At 43.4% G+C, this 13,276-nt stretch overlaps 1 protein-coding gene across 1 annotated transcript in view; it reads right to left on the minus strand.

Moving 5' to 3' along the window:
- Window positions 1-7,730, minus strand: part of KDSR (3-ketodihydrosphingosine reductase) — a 40,935-nt gene extending 33,205 nt beyond the window's left edge. The window contains exons 1-2 of the mRNA XM_004379279.2: window positions 7,537-7,730; window positions 2,306-2,395 (exon numbers count right to left, since the gene is read on the minus strand). Of these exons, the coding sequence (XP_004379336.1) occupies window positions 2,306-2,395; window positions 7,537-7,644 (198 nt within the window). The 5' untranslated portion in view covers window positions 7,645-7,730. The remainder of the gene's footprint in view (window positions 1-2,305; window positions 2,396-7,536) is intronic.
- Window positions 7,731-13,276: the final 5,546 nt, after the last annotated feature.

A 13,276-nucleotide genomic window follows, 5' to 3' on the forward strand; every position in this document is an offset into this window, starting at 1 on the left:
AAGGTTGAGAAGGGACAGTGTTGACATGCTGGGGGGTTGTTAACCATTGTCATAAAACAGTATGTGTACTAACTGTTTAATAAGAAACTATTCTGTCAACCTTCATCTAAAGTACAATTAAAAAAAATTAAAAAAAAGAAAACACCATGCTTATGCCTAGCTACTTAAAAAAATGTTCTAAGACAAGCAAAACTACCCGTGCAATCAAGTAACTCTTCCGAGTCCTCAATTTTCTTTGTTTACTTATTTTTCAAGAAGGCTGTACCCTAAATTGCTACAAAAGCTGTGACTGAAATACATCTTGAGAAGAACCAAAGGGGAGGGATTCCTTCTGAAAGACATGTAGGTTTTCTAACCATGAATGTCTCTGTAATAAAGCTGTTGTAATGTGCCCCTGACTCGATTCCAACTCACAGCGACCTTACAGGACAGAGTAGAAGTACCCCATATGGTTTCCTAAGCTGTAATCTTTACGGAAGCAGACTGCCACATATTTCTCCCACGGAGCAGGTGGTGGGTTAGAATTGCCAACCTTTTGGTTAGCAGCCAAGCACTTAACCACTGCGCCACCAGGGTATCTTTCTATAATAAAGTAATACTATTCTATTAATAAAGATACACAACTTGAATTTGCAAAAACTGTACTGAAAAATTACATTAGAAAATAAAGCATTCCTCCACGCCAGAAGGGTCTTCAGTTTATTCACCTCTAGCGATGCAAAGACTGCAGTTACGAGCATCTGAGTATCTGGACAGTTTGGGCCACCCCTGCTTCCGTTTTCATCTGTCTTGTGTCAAATACTGCCACTGTTTAAATCTCACAAAATGCCATTTTGTTAATTTTGTGTTTTCATTCATGTAAGGTGGCTTCAATGCCAAAGCAAATTCACTGTTAGGAAGTTAATGTGTAAATAAAAGACAGGGAACTAATTCTGCCTTTCTTGAATTTTAAAAGAAGTTATGAACCTCCAAATTTAATTCTGTGTCATTATTTAAACACCTCCAACCCCAGCCCTCCATGGCCTGCCATGCCCACTGGGCCCTGTCCAGCTATCCACCCCCTACCTGAGTAGTTACCATACCACTGCCCTCCTTTTAAGCAGATGAATTCAAAATCGCCAAGAAACTATGCCAAGCTGGTGTCACCATCCTCTCCCTCATTGCTACCTTCATTTATTCATTCAACATATATTTTTTGAGCATCTGCTAATTGCCAAGCCACCACGTGTCTGTCAGTTTGTTATTCTGTGGTGGTTCATGTGTTGCTATGATGCTGAAAGCTATGCCACCAGCATTCCAAATACCAGTAGGGTCACCTTTGGTGGACAGGTTTCAACAGAGCTTCCACACTAAGACAGACTGAAAGGCCTGGCGGTGATCTACTTCTGAAAACTAACTAACGAAGACCCTATGAATTACAACAGTCTATCATTTGATACAATGCTGGAAGATGAGCCCCCTACGCTGGAAGGCACTCAGAATACACAGTGGCCACAACAATGGATTCAAACTTACCCACAATCATGAAGATGATGCAGGACTGGGCAACGTTTCGTTCTGTTATACATAAGGCTGCCATGAATTGGAGTCAACTTGATGGTGGGCACAGAACAGCAGAGTGGACAATATAGACATGATAATGCCCCCTCCTTAAACGGCTCATGAGACCACATGACTGTTCATGTGAAAACTGCGGTGCTGCTCTGGGGTTCTGGTAACAACGTGGGGAAGAAATAATCGGAAAACACACTTGGACTTGACACAGAAAAACACGTTTGCTGAAACTGCTGGGAAGAAATGAGATCCACCTGTGGTATCTGGATTTCACTCAAGATACATATCATGTCATAAACAAATTATAAACAAACACCCACCCACACATTCTCAGAGCCCTGCTATCTGCTCCACAAACGCCCTGCCAGCGCCCAGCCTGGTGGAGGGCCCCTGGCTTCCAATGGCCAGTGTGCCTGCTGTCCTCTATCGCCGCTCGGACCACATAACAAGGAAATAACTTGTAACTTGTATGTCTTAGTCTCTCCCATCTCAAGATCTCCACTGTCAATGATATTGCCTAATACATACTGTTGGTACCTAAGTAAATACTTGTTGAGTTGACCTGACTTCCAGTAAGACGTCTTTGCCCTAAATATGAGAATGAACGAGCAATCAGGAATCACAGGAATCACAGATCAGGGACACGGGCAGTGTCCAGCACAGGAATGAATACCAGGACTTTCAGAACAGCCTCTTTGACTAATTTCAAGTTGAGCAAGTTAGTTAGTAATAATGCCCCTGGTGGACTTACCTCATTTCGTGCCACCAGAGTGATAAACGCCCCTTGTTTATAGCACTCAATAGCAATACACTTTCCGATGCCACTGGAGCCTCCTGTAACCTAAAAACAAAACAATAAAATCTCCTTAGCACTTGAAATTTCCCTTATGCAGAAAGTTTATTTAAAATAACAATTATGTGACGGAAACGTTTTCCACTTGACTACTAACTGTTCAAACCCACCCAGTGGCGCCAGGCAAGAAAGACCTGCCAATCTGCTTCCGTAAAGATTACAGCCAAGCAAACCCTATGAAGTAGTTCTATTCTGCAACACATGGGTTCGCCCTGAGTTGCAATCAACTCGGCAGCGATGGGTTTGGTTTTTGTTTTTTTATAATGAGCTCTAAAACACTCTGTCATTGTGTGATATTGAGTGGATTCCAATTCATAGCAACCCTACGGGGCAGAGTAGAATTGCCCCAGAGGGTTTCCTAAGCTGCAGTCTTCATGGGAGCAGATTGCCAGGACTTTTCTCCTTCGGAGCCGCTGGGTGGTTCGAACCTCCAACCTTTCGATTAGCAGCCGAGTGTTTAACTGTTGCCCCACCAAGGCTCTCTTAAAACACACTCTAGAAGAGCTAAATATTTAGCTACTTGTAGCTTCCTAATACCAAATTTAATAACTGGAATGAGTACAAACATGAAAGATCATACTGTCAGCAGGGCCTAATGCTTTTATTGTTTTTAGTATAGGACTATAAATTGCACACCTATAATAGCTTTCTGAGTTCTCTGGAGGGAAAGTGCCCTGTAAATCTAGCCAAGAAATAATACATTAATCTGTTTGAGTCCAAATCCAAATGAATCTTATTTCCTTACTGCCTACCTCCTATGCAAAACCAGTTCTACAAGACATTAAAAGAATGGCCACCTGCATGTATCTAATGATATTACTTTTTATAAAAGTAATATGTGATCTCAAGAAAATACGGAAAAGTAAAGCTCTTCACCTTGTACTCTTTTCAGCCTCACCATCTATAGCTCAGCCATACTGGCCATCTCTCAGCCCACGCTCCTCCAAACCCAGGGCCTTTGCATGGTTTACTTTCCCTTCCAGGAACACTCTCTCTCCTCTTTCATCTAGCCGGCACCCATCATATCTCAGCTCAAACATCACTTCCTCAGGAAAGCCTTCACTGACTCCCTCTGGCCCCAACCAGGTCACCCTTTTATTCACTTTTCAGCACTACATCCTTTTTATTTTATGGTGCTGACATATGCAAACAGTCATGCGTTTATTTGTATGATTATTTCATTCACGACCATCTCTCCTATCACCATCCCACAAGCTCCATAAAAATACCAACTCTGCCCTTGCTCACCACTATATTCCAAGCACTTCGCACAGTGTCTGGCGTATCGAAAGAACTCAATAAATATTTAACTTAAAACAAATGGCACATTATCTTTCTTGTTGTTTTCCCTATGCAAATTATACATTACATGGCACCGCATCCTACTTTTTAAAAAAATTACGCTGGGATATCTTACGTCACAAAACTAAAAGGCTTCATAACATTGCATTAAATAGCTGTATCAAAACTTAAAAATCCCCTACAGTTGGACATTTAGGTTGTTTGTGATATTATACTGTTATATGTAAATAATACTGCAACGAACATCTTTGACCCCATTCCATGACTTTAAAGTCATCATGAAGCCCCGCCTACATAGATGTACCTTTCTCCATGAGTCTTGGGCATCCCCTACTTCTCTTTAGCCTCAACTTCCCACTACTGAAGTAACCTAAAGAAGGTTACTGTAAAAATACATCTGCTGCCTAAGCTAACAGCTGACCCTGAGGAGGTCTTTGCTATCTGGGATACTTCATGGGTTGTTTCATTATTTTTCACCAGATATTACAATTCCACAGCAACTGGCAAGATCCCCCTCGCCCCCCACACCAAATGTCCCTATTTTATGAGGCTATTCCTGCTGTTTAGATGTTCCTCGACCCAACCTCGCACACATACCTACGTTTCCAAATCCTAAGTATCCTATAGGGTCGCTATGAGTAGGAATCAACTTGATGGCAATGGGTTTGGTCTTTTCGGTTTAACTATCCTTCAGAGTCCAGCTCAAATGTCCCCGCCTCCATGAAGCCTTTACCTGTCACCTTCTGCCTTGTGTAGTTACTTATATACATCTTAGCTCCCTTATCAGACGAGAAGTTGCTTAAGGATGAGGACCAAGTCCAATTTATATCATGCATATCTAGCACAGTACTTTGCACAAGCAGTTGTTAAATAAATATTTGCCTACATGAATTCATAAACTGTTGCATGATGCCATTTCTCTGAAAAATACAATGCCCAAAAACCTTGTAAAGAAAATCTATTTATTATTCAAAGAATTAATAGAAGTTGAAATTATGCAATTATGCGAAACAACTTATATGCTCTAAGGTCCTAGGTAGATATTAAAACCAAAAAAACCAAAACCATTGCCGTTGAGTCGATTCTGACTCATAGTGACTCTACAGAACAGAGTATAACTGCCCCATAGAGTTTCCAAGGAGCAGCTGGTGGAGGTGAACAGCCGACCTTTTGGTTAACAGCCGCGTTCTTAACCAGGGTTCCGTTATTACTGTTATTATTGCTGTCCTATTTCCAGACAGTACATAGGTTAGCCAGCTATGTAAATTTACACAGCAAAGAACAGGGTTCAAATCTGATCACTTGTAATGTCTCTCTTTAACAACAAGAGTATGAGTTCAGCTTCTGTGTCATGATTCATGGAAAACTTCTAGTCAATTCAGCTAATTCTCAGAAGGAATCTAAGGATATACTTAAGTCAGTTCTGGGCTATGTTATTCTGAATGCTATAAGAAAATAAAATGTATTTTCTTAAGGCTGAGAAAAAAGTGGTAAATGCATATTGAGTTGTCTGAGAGTTGCTAAATTGAGCCCAGATGGGGGACACTAGACAACAGTTTAACTTCCTTCCTTAATCATTCTCTTGCCACTCATTGCAAATATTGTTTAAATGTTTCTCTCTAATCACATCATATACCTCTTATTAAGGGCAACAGAGGCAGTGGTTTGCTGCAAGGAGAGCTGCTCCCAGCTATCTCCAAAAGAGGGGGACTTGATTTTCCAATTCCCCCTACGGTCAATTACAGCTTTTTAAATACTAGCTGATTTAAATAAGTATATGCCATGTAAGACATCCTGCCCAGTTTTACTACTGTAATTAGGGAGATAACATTAGTACGTAAGAACTGTTCTAAAAACAAAACAATACATAGTTATGCCATGTATTTGTCCATGCTTCCACAGGCAGTCATTCTAAATGTTAGCTCTCTCTCCTACCACCACTCTGCCTAGTCCTAACAAACCTCAAGAAAAATAATTACACTTTCATTCTTCTGATGCCATTAAAAAACAGATGGCCACGTCATGTGACTTATTCATGTTGTCCCCTCATCTTTATTGTTGCTGTCTGTTGTTAGCTGCTGCCAAGTAGGTTCCCAACACATGGTGCTCCCATGGGTGACAGGGTAGAACTGCTCCATAGGGTTTGACTGGCTGTAATCTTTACCAAAGCAGATCACCAGGACTTTCTTCCGCAGAGCTGCTGGGTGGGTTCAAACTACCAACCCTTTGGTAAGCAGCCTGGCATCACACAGGATCCTCATATTATTTACAGGGATATATTAAAGCAAGAAGGAACTCTGGTGGCACAGTGGTTAAAGTGCTCAGCTGCCAATCAACAGCTCGGCGGTTCAAATCCACCAGCCACTCCACGGTAGAAAGATGTGGCAGTCTACTTCTGTAAAGATTACGGCCTTGGAAACCCCATGGGGCAGTTCTACTCGGTCCTATAGGGTCACTATGAGTCAGAATCGGTTTGACAGTAACAGCTTTATTAAAGCAGGAGGGTGGAAATAAGAAATTCTTCCTCAGATATCCCAACAGACACAGTGTTTATCATCTTCCCGATGATCTACAGCCTGAAAGGGTGGAAGGTCAAGATTAAGTAAACGGGATTCAAAAACATTGAATCAGAATTTTCCTTACTGCTTTGGACTTTACCTTTTTCCAAGTTATGATAACTTCTGCAAGCACAAGTACTGAAAGAATCCAACTTTTAAAGCCATGCTTTTGAGGCAGAAGTTCTTATGGATGGGAGATTTTCTGAATTTAGCCATGTTGTAAAATTTTGCTTCTCTCTCTTTTTTTAATGACTCTGTACTGACCGTCTCACCTCCCTTCCAGATGAGGAATAGGAGCAGAAGAAATATACTAAGTTTTACAAACAAAAAAAAGAAAGAAAATGCATTTTGTCATTTACAACTCTTGTTCAGGTTTAAAACACTGAAAGAAATGACAGTCCCAGCTCAGTGGGGAAACTCGGGCCTCAGCACAGATGCCAAGTCTCACCTCCAGTCTCACCAGGAGGATATGCGCTTTCAGCTTAGTAATCAACACTCCTTACCCATTAACACCGGCCTCAACATGCCTGAGAGATCCAAGTAAGAAAACGTAAGAGAAAGCCGCAGGTAAGGCGCAATCTCAACGCGTTTATGAAAGGTGCCCAACTTGCAGAATAGGGGTCTTTTGAATACAAGAGCTTTCAGTAAGAAACAAACCAACCCCCCCCCACAGGCCCTCCACTCCTAACGCGCTAGTCATCTCATCGAGCTCACCCCCCTGACTCGGAAATAATGTCAGAGGATTGCATTAGAGCAGCCAGCAATCAGTACACTCCGGGCTGAGCCCAGGGGACAGACTCAGACACAGGCAGTGTAAACGGGGCAGGAGCGTCCCACACGGCTGGCCCCACTGCCAGGCCACTGCCATTTCCCAGGTGAGTCACTTCCTGAATCCCTTCGGCGCCGCTCTTGCTGGGACGCCCCATGGCTGTGCCCGCCCCGCGCCCACCGACCGCTGTGTCCTTGGCGAAGTTTCTCGGCCTCTCTGGTCTTCAGTTGACTCATCCAGAAAACGGAGGCCAAAAATATTCCCCTCCCAGGGCTACTCTGGGACTACAGAGCAGCTCCAGCCCCGGGCCCGGGCTCGCCGTGGCCGTCCCCGCGCACATCCCGCGTAACGAAGCGCGGCCCAAGGCCGGGGACTGCAGGTGGCCTTCGCGGCCGGGCCTGGAGCACGGTGGCAACGGGGCCACCCCCACGGACGGGCCTCCCCACGGCGGCGCACGGGGTTGGGACGAGCGGAGTCGGGGCGCTCACAGCACCACTTACCACCACATGCGCTCCGGGCAGCGCGAGGGGCTTGGGGCTGATGAGCGGGGACACCATGTAGAGCAGCAGCACGAAGGCCACGAAGAAGGCGGCTACCAGCAGCAGCATCGCGGGGACGGGCTGGGGCGGCGGGCCGGGGCCGCGCAGTGCTCGGGCTCGGCTCCGCGCCGCCCGGTCATGCGCCGCCCACGCGCAGCAGTAACGGGAATGTTTGGGTTCCCGGCGCAGGGCGAGGCAAGCAGCCGCGGGAAGAGGAGGAGCCGGGGGCGGGCCCGGGGCGGGGAGGCCAAGGAGTAGGCGAGCGGACGGGGGAAGAGGAGGAGCCACGGGCCGGACCAGGGCGAAGCTTCCAGTGGGCGGGGCGAGCCGGCAGGGGAAGGGGAGGAGCCGCCGGCCGCCCAGGGGACGGGGCGAGACGGCAGGGCGGGAGGAGGAGAAGCCGTGGGTGGGGTAAAGGCGGGGCGTACAGGGGGCGGGGCGAGTGGCCGTGGGAAAAGGAGGAGTCGCTGGGCGGGCTGGGACCGGGGCATTCAGGGGCGGGGCGAACCGACGGGGGAAGAGGAGGAGCCACGGGGCGTCCAAGGGGCGGGACGGGAGGGCGGGGCGTCTAGGGCGGACAGAGTGGGCGGGGTGGGCCAACTTCCCTCTCTCTCGGGGGTCTTCGAGTGCCCCCCCCGCCCCCCAACCCCCAGCGTCAGGGCCCGGCCTGCTTTCCTTCCAGAACAGGGCCTCTGCCGCAGGGAGCTCGGGCAGCCGCTCCTGGGGAGGCCTGGGGTGACGAGCTGCTTGTTTGTGTGTGGCTGCTGCTTGGGCCGCCGGAGAGCAGGTTTCCAGCCCCACAAACCCGCGAGCCAGAGGGTAATCACACCCGTCCAGGAGGTGGGTCACCCCGGTGAGGACGGAGGAAGTATGTAAGAGCCTTACAAACAGTGGCTTTAGGATCTCTGGGCCTGGTTGCAATGTGGAAGCCTTGAGGTTAAGCTCCGAAATTCCGGATTCCATTTCTTATTTTCTTAGCATACCTAGAAAATGATCACAGCCCACTTTCACTTTTCAGAGGACCAAGAACTAAACCGTGGAATTTAAAAGATCATTCGGATAATTTAACAATTTCACGGAGCTCAGACTTCATCTTTCCTAAAGCAGGTTTTTTTTTTAAACAGCTTTACTGAGATGTAATTTACATACCATACAGTTCACCCATTGAAAGTGTACGATTCAGTGGCTTTTCGTATAGTCACAGATTTGTGCAACCATCACAATTTCAGAACATTTTCATCATCCCAAAAAGAAACAAGGTACTCATCAGCAATCAGTCCCCATTTCCTCCTAACCAACCCTCTCCCCCAGACTTTGTTGTTGTTAGTTGCCCTCCAGCTGGCTCCTACTCAAGGCTATATTACACCAGAAAACATTAAGTGGCCTTGCATCATCTTCATGATTGTTGCTGTTTGTGGCTATTGTGTCAATCCATCTTATTGAGTGTTTACTTCGTTTTCCCTGACCTTCTACTTTACCACGCCCTAGGCAACCACTAATCTACTTTGTCTCTATAGATTTGCCTATTCTAGACATTTCATATAAATGGAATCATACAATATGTGGCCTGTGGATTTCTTTCACTTAGCATAACGTTTTCAAGATTCATCCAAGTTGTAGCATGTATCAGTGCTTCATTTCTTTTTATTGTCAAATAATATCCTCATTGTACGCACATGCCACATTTTTCCATTAATGGACATTTACGTTGTTTCCACTTTTCAGCAATTATAAATAATACTGCTATGAACATGCGTACAAGTTTTGGTGTGGACACACATTTTGATTTCTTTTGGGTATATACCTAGGAATGGAATTGATAACTCTTAGGAGCCTTGGTGGTATAGTGGTTAAAGCACTTGGCTGCTAAGCAAAAGGTTGGCAGTTCAAACCCACCAGCCACTCTGTGGAAGAAAAATGTGGCAGTCTGCTTCCATGAAGATTTACAGCCTTGGAAACCCTATGGGGCAGTGCTACTCTGTCCTAGTTCACTATGAGTCAGAATCAAGTCGATGGCAGTGGTTTGGTCTGGTTTGGTATGATAACTCTATATGTAACTGAGGAACTGCCATACTGTTTGCCTTAGCGGCTGCACCATACATTCCCACCGACTGTATAAAGGTTCCAATTCCTCCACATCCTGGCCAACACTTCTCATCTGTCTTTTTGATTATAGCCATACCATGCGCTACCAGAAGAATGAACAAGTCTGTCTTGGAAGAAGTACAGCCAGAATGCTCATTAGAAGCAAGGATGGTGAGACTTCATCTCACGTACTTTGGATAAGTTATCAGGAGGGACCAGTCCCTGGAGAAGGACATCATGCTTGGTAAGGTAGAGGGTCAGTGAAAAAGAGGAAGACCCTCAAGGAGATGGATTGACACAATGGCTGCAACAATGGGCTCAAAGACAGCAACGATTGTGAGGGTGGGCAGTGTTTCATTCTGTTGTACAAAGGGCCACTGTGAGTCAGAACTGACTCGATAGTACCTAACAACAGCCGGCATGAAGTGGTATCTCATTGTAGTTTTGATTTGTGTAAGACACGTTTTTTTTGTTTGTTTTTAGAAATACTAAGGAGCAAAAGGAATTGATTTTCTTCTTTCTTAATGTCTACTCTTGGAAAAGGCGATGAAACACAAATACATATCTTAGGTCATACTGACAGCCAGCCACATGTGTCCAACACCCCAGGGCACTGTTAACTACAGTAGTTACAAACAGCTCTGTTCTCTTCTCTCCAATTTCCTCTGCCCTCTTCTTATCACATACATGCATGCACACACCCACCTTTAACTTTTACTTATTTTTAACGATGCTTATACCCTTTGCCTGCCAAGACTCAAAATTTCTTGAAAGCAATGGCTGTTTTCCTCCTTTTGTATCATTGGCACAGTTCTAGAACAGCACATCATCAGTAAATGTAATTTCCAACTTTCTCTTCAACTTAGACTTTTATTTCCAATTATCTAGTAGACTCTTCTACCTAAATTCAACAGGATACTATTTGTGGGCAGGGCTTAAAGATTCAAAGAAGTGTAGGACATGGACCTTGCTACTCAAAGTGGGGTCTACACATGAGCAGCATGAGCATCACTGGGGCTTGCTGGAAATGCAGAGTCTCAGGCCCTGCCCCATATGTAGTATGGCGAGGCTGTGGGGCTGCAACTTCTCCATAACGCCAAATCATTATTTGCCCAAACCAACCTTTATTCCAAATCTAGATTAAAATCTCCCCCAAAAAAGATATTTCTAGGCCCAGGTGGTTTGATGGGAGAATTCTACCAAATGCTTAGAGAAGAATTAACACCAATTCTATACAATCTTTTCCAGAAAACATAAGAGAGAATAGTTCCCAATTCATTTTATAAAACAGACAAAAACAGTACAAAAAAAGACTTCAGACCTATATCTCTCATGAATATAGATGCAAAAATCCTCAACAAAATGTAAGTAAACAGAGTTGAGCAATACATGAAAAGAATTATACACCATGACCAAGTAGCTTATTCCAGGAATGCAAGACTGGTTTAATACTCAAAACTCTGTCAATGTACTCCACCATATTAACAGACTAAATAAGAAAAGACACATGATCATATTAATGCAGAAAACGCATCTGGCACAAGTCAGCACCCATCCATGATTAAAATTCTCAGAAAAAGAGTAACTTTGATTTGATAAAGATCTTCTAAAAAAGTCTACAGCTAACAGTATACTTAATGGTGAAAGACTGAAGAATGCTTTCCCCCTAAGATCAGGCAAGCATATCCTTCTAGACACTGACATGAAAACTGGGTGCATCTCCAAAGAATTATGCTGAGTGAAAAGTCAGTCCCAAAAGGCTACATACTGTGTGATTCCATTTACATAACCTCTTGGAAATAACAAACTAATAGAAATGGAGAACAGATAAATGGTTTCCAGGGGTTACCAAGGGGTTGGGGCAGGAGGGAAGTGGGTGTGGTTATAAAAGGGCAACACAAGGGATCCATGTGGTGATGGAAATTTTCTTTAACTGTGTCAATGTCAATATCCTGGTTGTGATCTTGTAAAATGTTTCCATTGGGTGTAGCCCATTCCCTGCTCTGTATTATTTCTTACAACTGTATGTGAATTTACAAATATCTCAGAATAAAATTCTGTGGATCCTTCTCTTTTCCTATTCCAAAAACCCACTGCCATCAAGTCGATTCTGACTCATAGTGACCCTACAGGACACAGTAGAACTGTGCCGTAGGGTTTCCAAGGCTGTAAATCTTTCTGGAAGCAGATTGCCACATCTCCCTCCTGTAGAGCACCTGGTGGGTTCGAACCACCGGCCTTCTGGTTAGCAGCTGAGTGCTTTAACCACTGCACAAACAGGTCGCCCTCTCTTTTCCTATTAGATTTCCTTATTTTTTTTGAAAAAAGTTTCAAATTCTACTTTTAAAGAAATAAAACTTTGTGAAGAAGGAAGAAAAATTATACATGTACACTGTATTCAAATTTTATGTTCTCTTATTCAAAGAAGACGAAGATTGATTCACTCAAATATTTATTGTGCACCCACCAGGTGCCACGCTGTTCTAGATACTGGAGATACAGCAGTGAACAAAACAGCAAGAAACTCCCCAGCTCTTGTGGCACTTACATGTGAGTGGCAGACAATTACAAATAAGAATAAACATGATATATAGTATGTTAGATGATAAGAAGAGCTACAGAGAAAAATAAAGCAGGGAATGAGGATAAGGAGCATTAGGGGGGATTGTAATTTTTAAATAAGATGACCAAGGAACGTCTCACTGAAAAGGTGACATTTGAAAATACACCTGAAGGAGATGAGAGGGGAAGAAGGTTAAAAAAAACAAAAAACAAAAAATCAACCCAAATCTCACTATCCATAAATAGCATAAATGAACATATAGTGAAAATCATTCCAGACATCTATGTATACGTGTAGATTTCTAGATGGGCAATGGATGGCTTATGAATGAATGGATGGTTGGAGAGACAGATACAACTAGGAGAAGTATGCCTAAATATGCTTTTATAAAAATGGATTAAAACTATATTTTTTTAATTCATTAACAAATTTATTAAGCACCTATTTTTGTTTCTGAGTGTATTTGGCATACAATATAGGGCCGTACAACTTGATGAGTTTTCACAAATGTATACCCTGAGATCCAGGTTTGGGGTTGTGTTAAATCTGTAAATCCAATTTGCTCAGAACAGACTTTTTTATAATAGCAAGTCTTTGAACTCACGAACAGGGCATATCCCTCCACTATTTAGGTCTTCTTTCTTTTGGTAATGTTTTGTAGTTTTCTGTGTGGAGGCCTTGTATATCTTTTACTGTATTTCTTTAAAGCTATCTGATGCTTTCTGATGCTATTGTGATTGGTATTGTTTTTATAATTTCAACAAATATTGTTGTTATAATTTCAATTTCTAATTGTTGCTACAGAATACCAAAATACAGTAATTTTTACTTATTCATCTTGCATCTTTAACCCTACTAAATTCATATTATTTCTAATAGCTTATTTTTAGATTAACTTGGATTTTCTTCATACACAATCCTATTATGTCAATAGGACAATTTTGTTTCTTCCTTTTTAACCTTTTAAGCCTTTTATTTATTTTTCTCCTATTGTCTAGGACCTTCTGCACAAAGTTAAAAAGGAGTCGTGATAGCAGGCACCTTTGTCTTTTT

Source organism: Trichechus manatus, unplaced genomic scaffold (genome assembly GCF_000243295.1).
Source record: "Trichechus manatus latirostris isolate Lorelei unplaced genomic scaffold, TriManLat1.0 scaffold00063, whole genome shotgun sequence".
Lineage (NCBI taxonomy): Eukaryota > Metazoa > Chordata > Mammalia > Sirenia > Trichechidae > Trichechus > Trichechus manatus.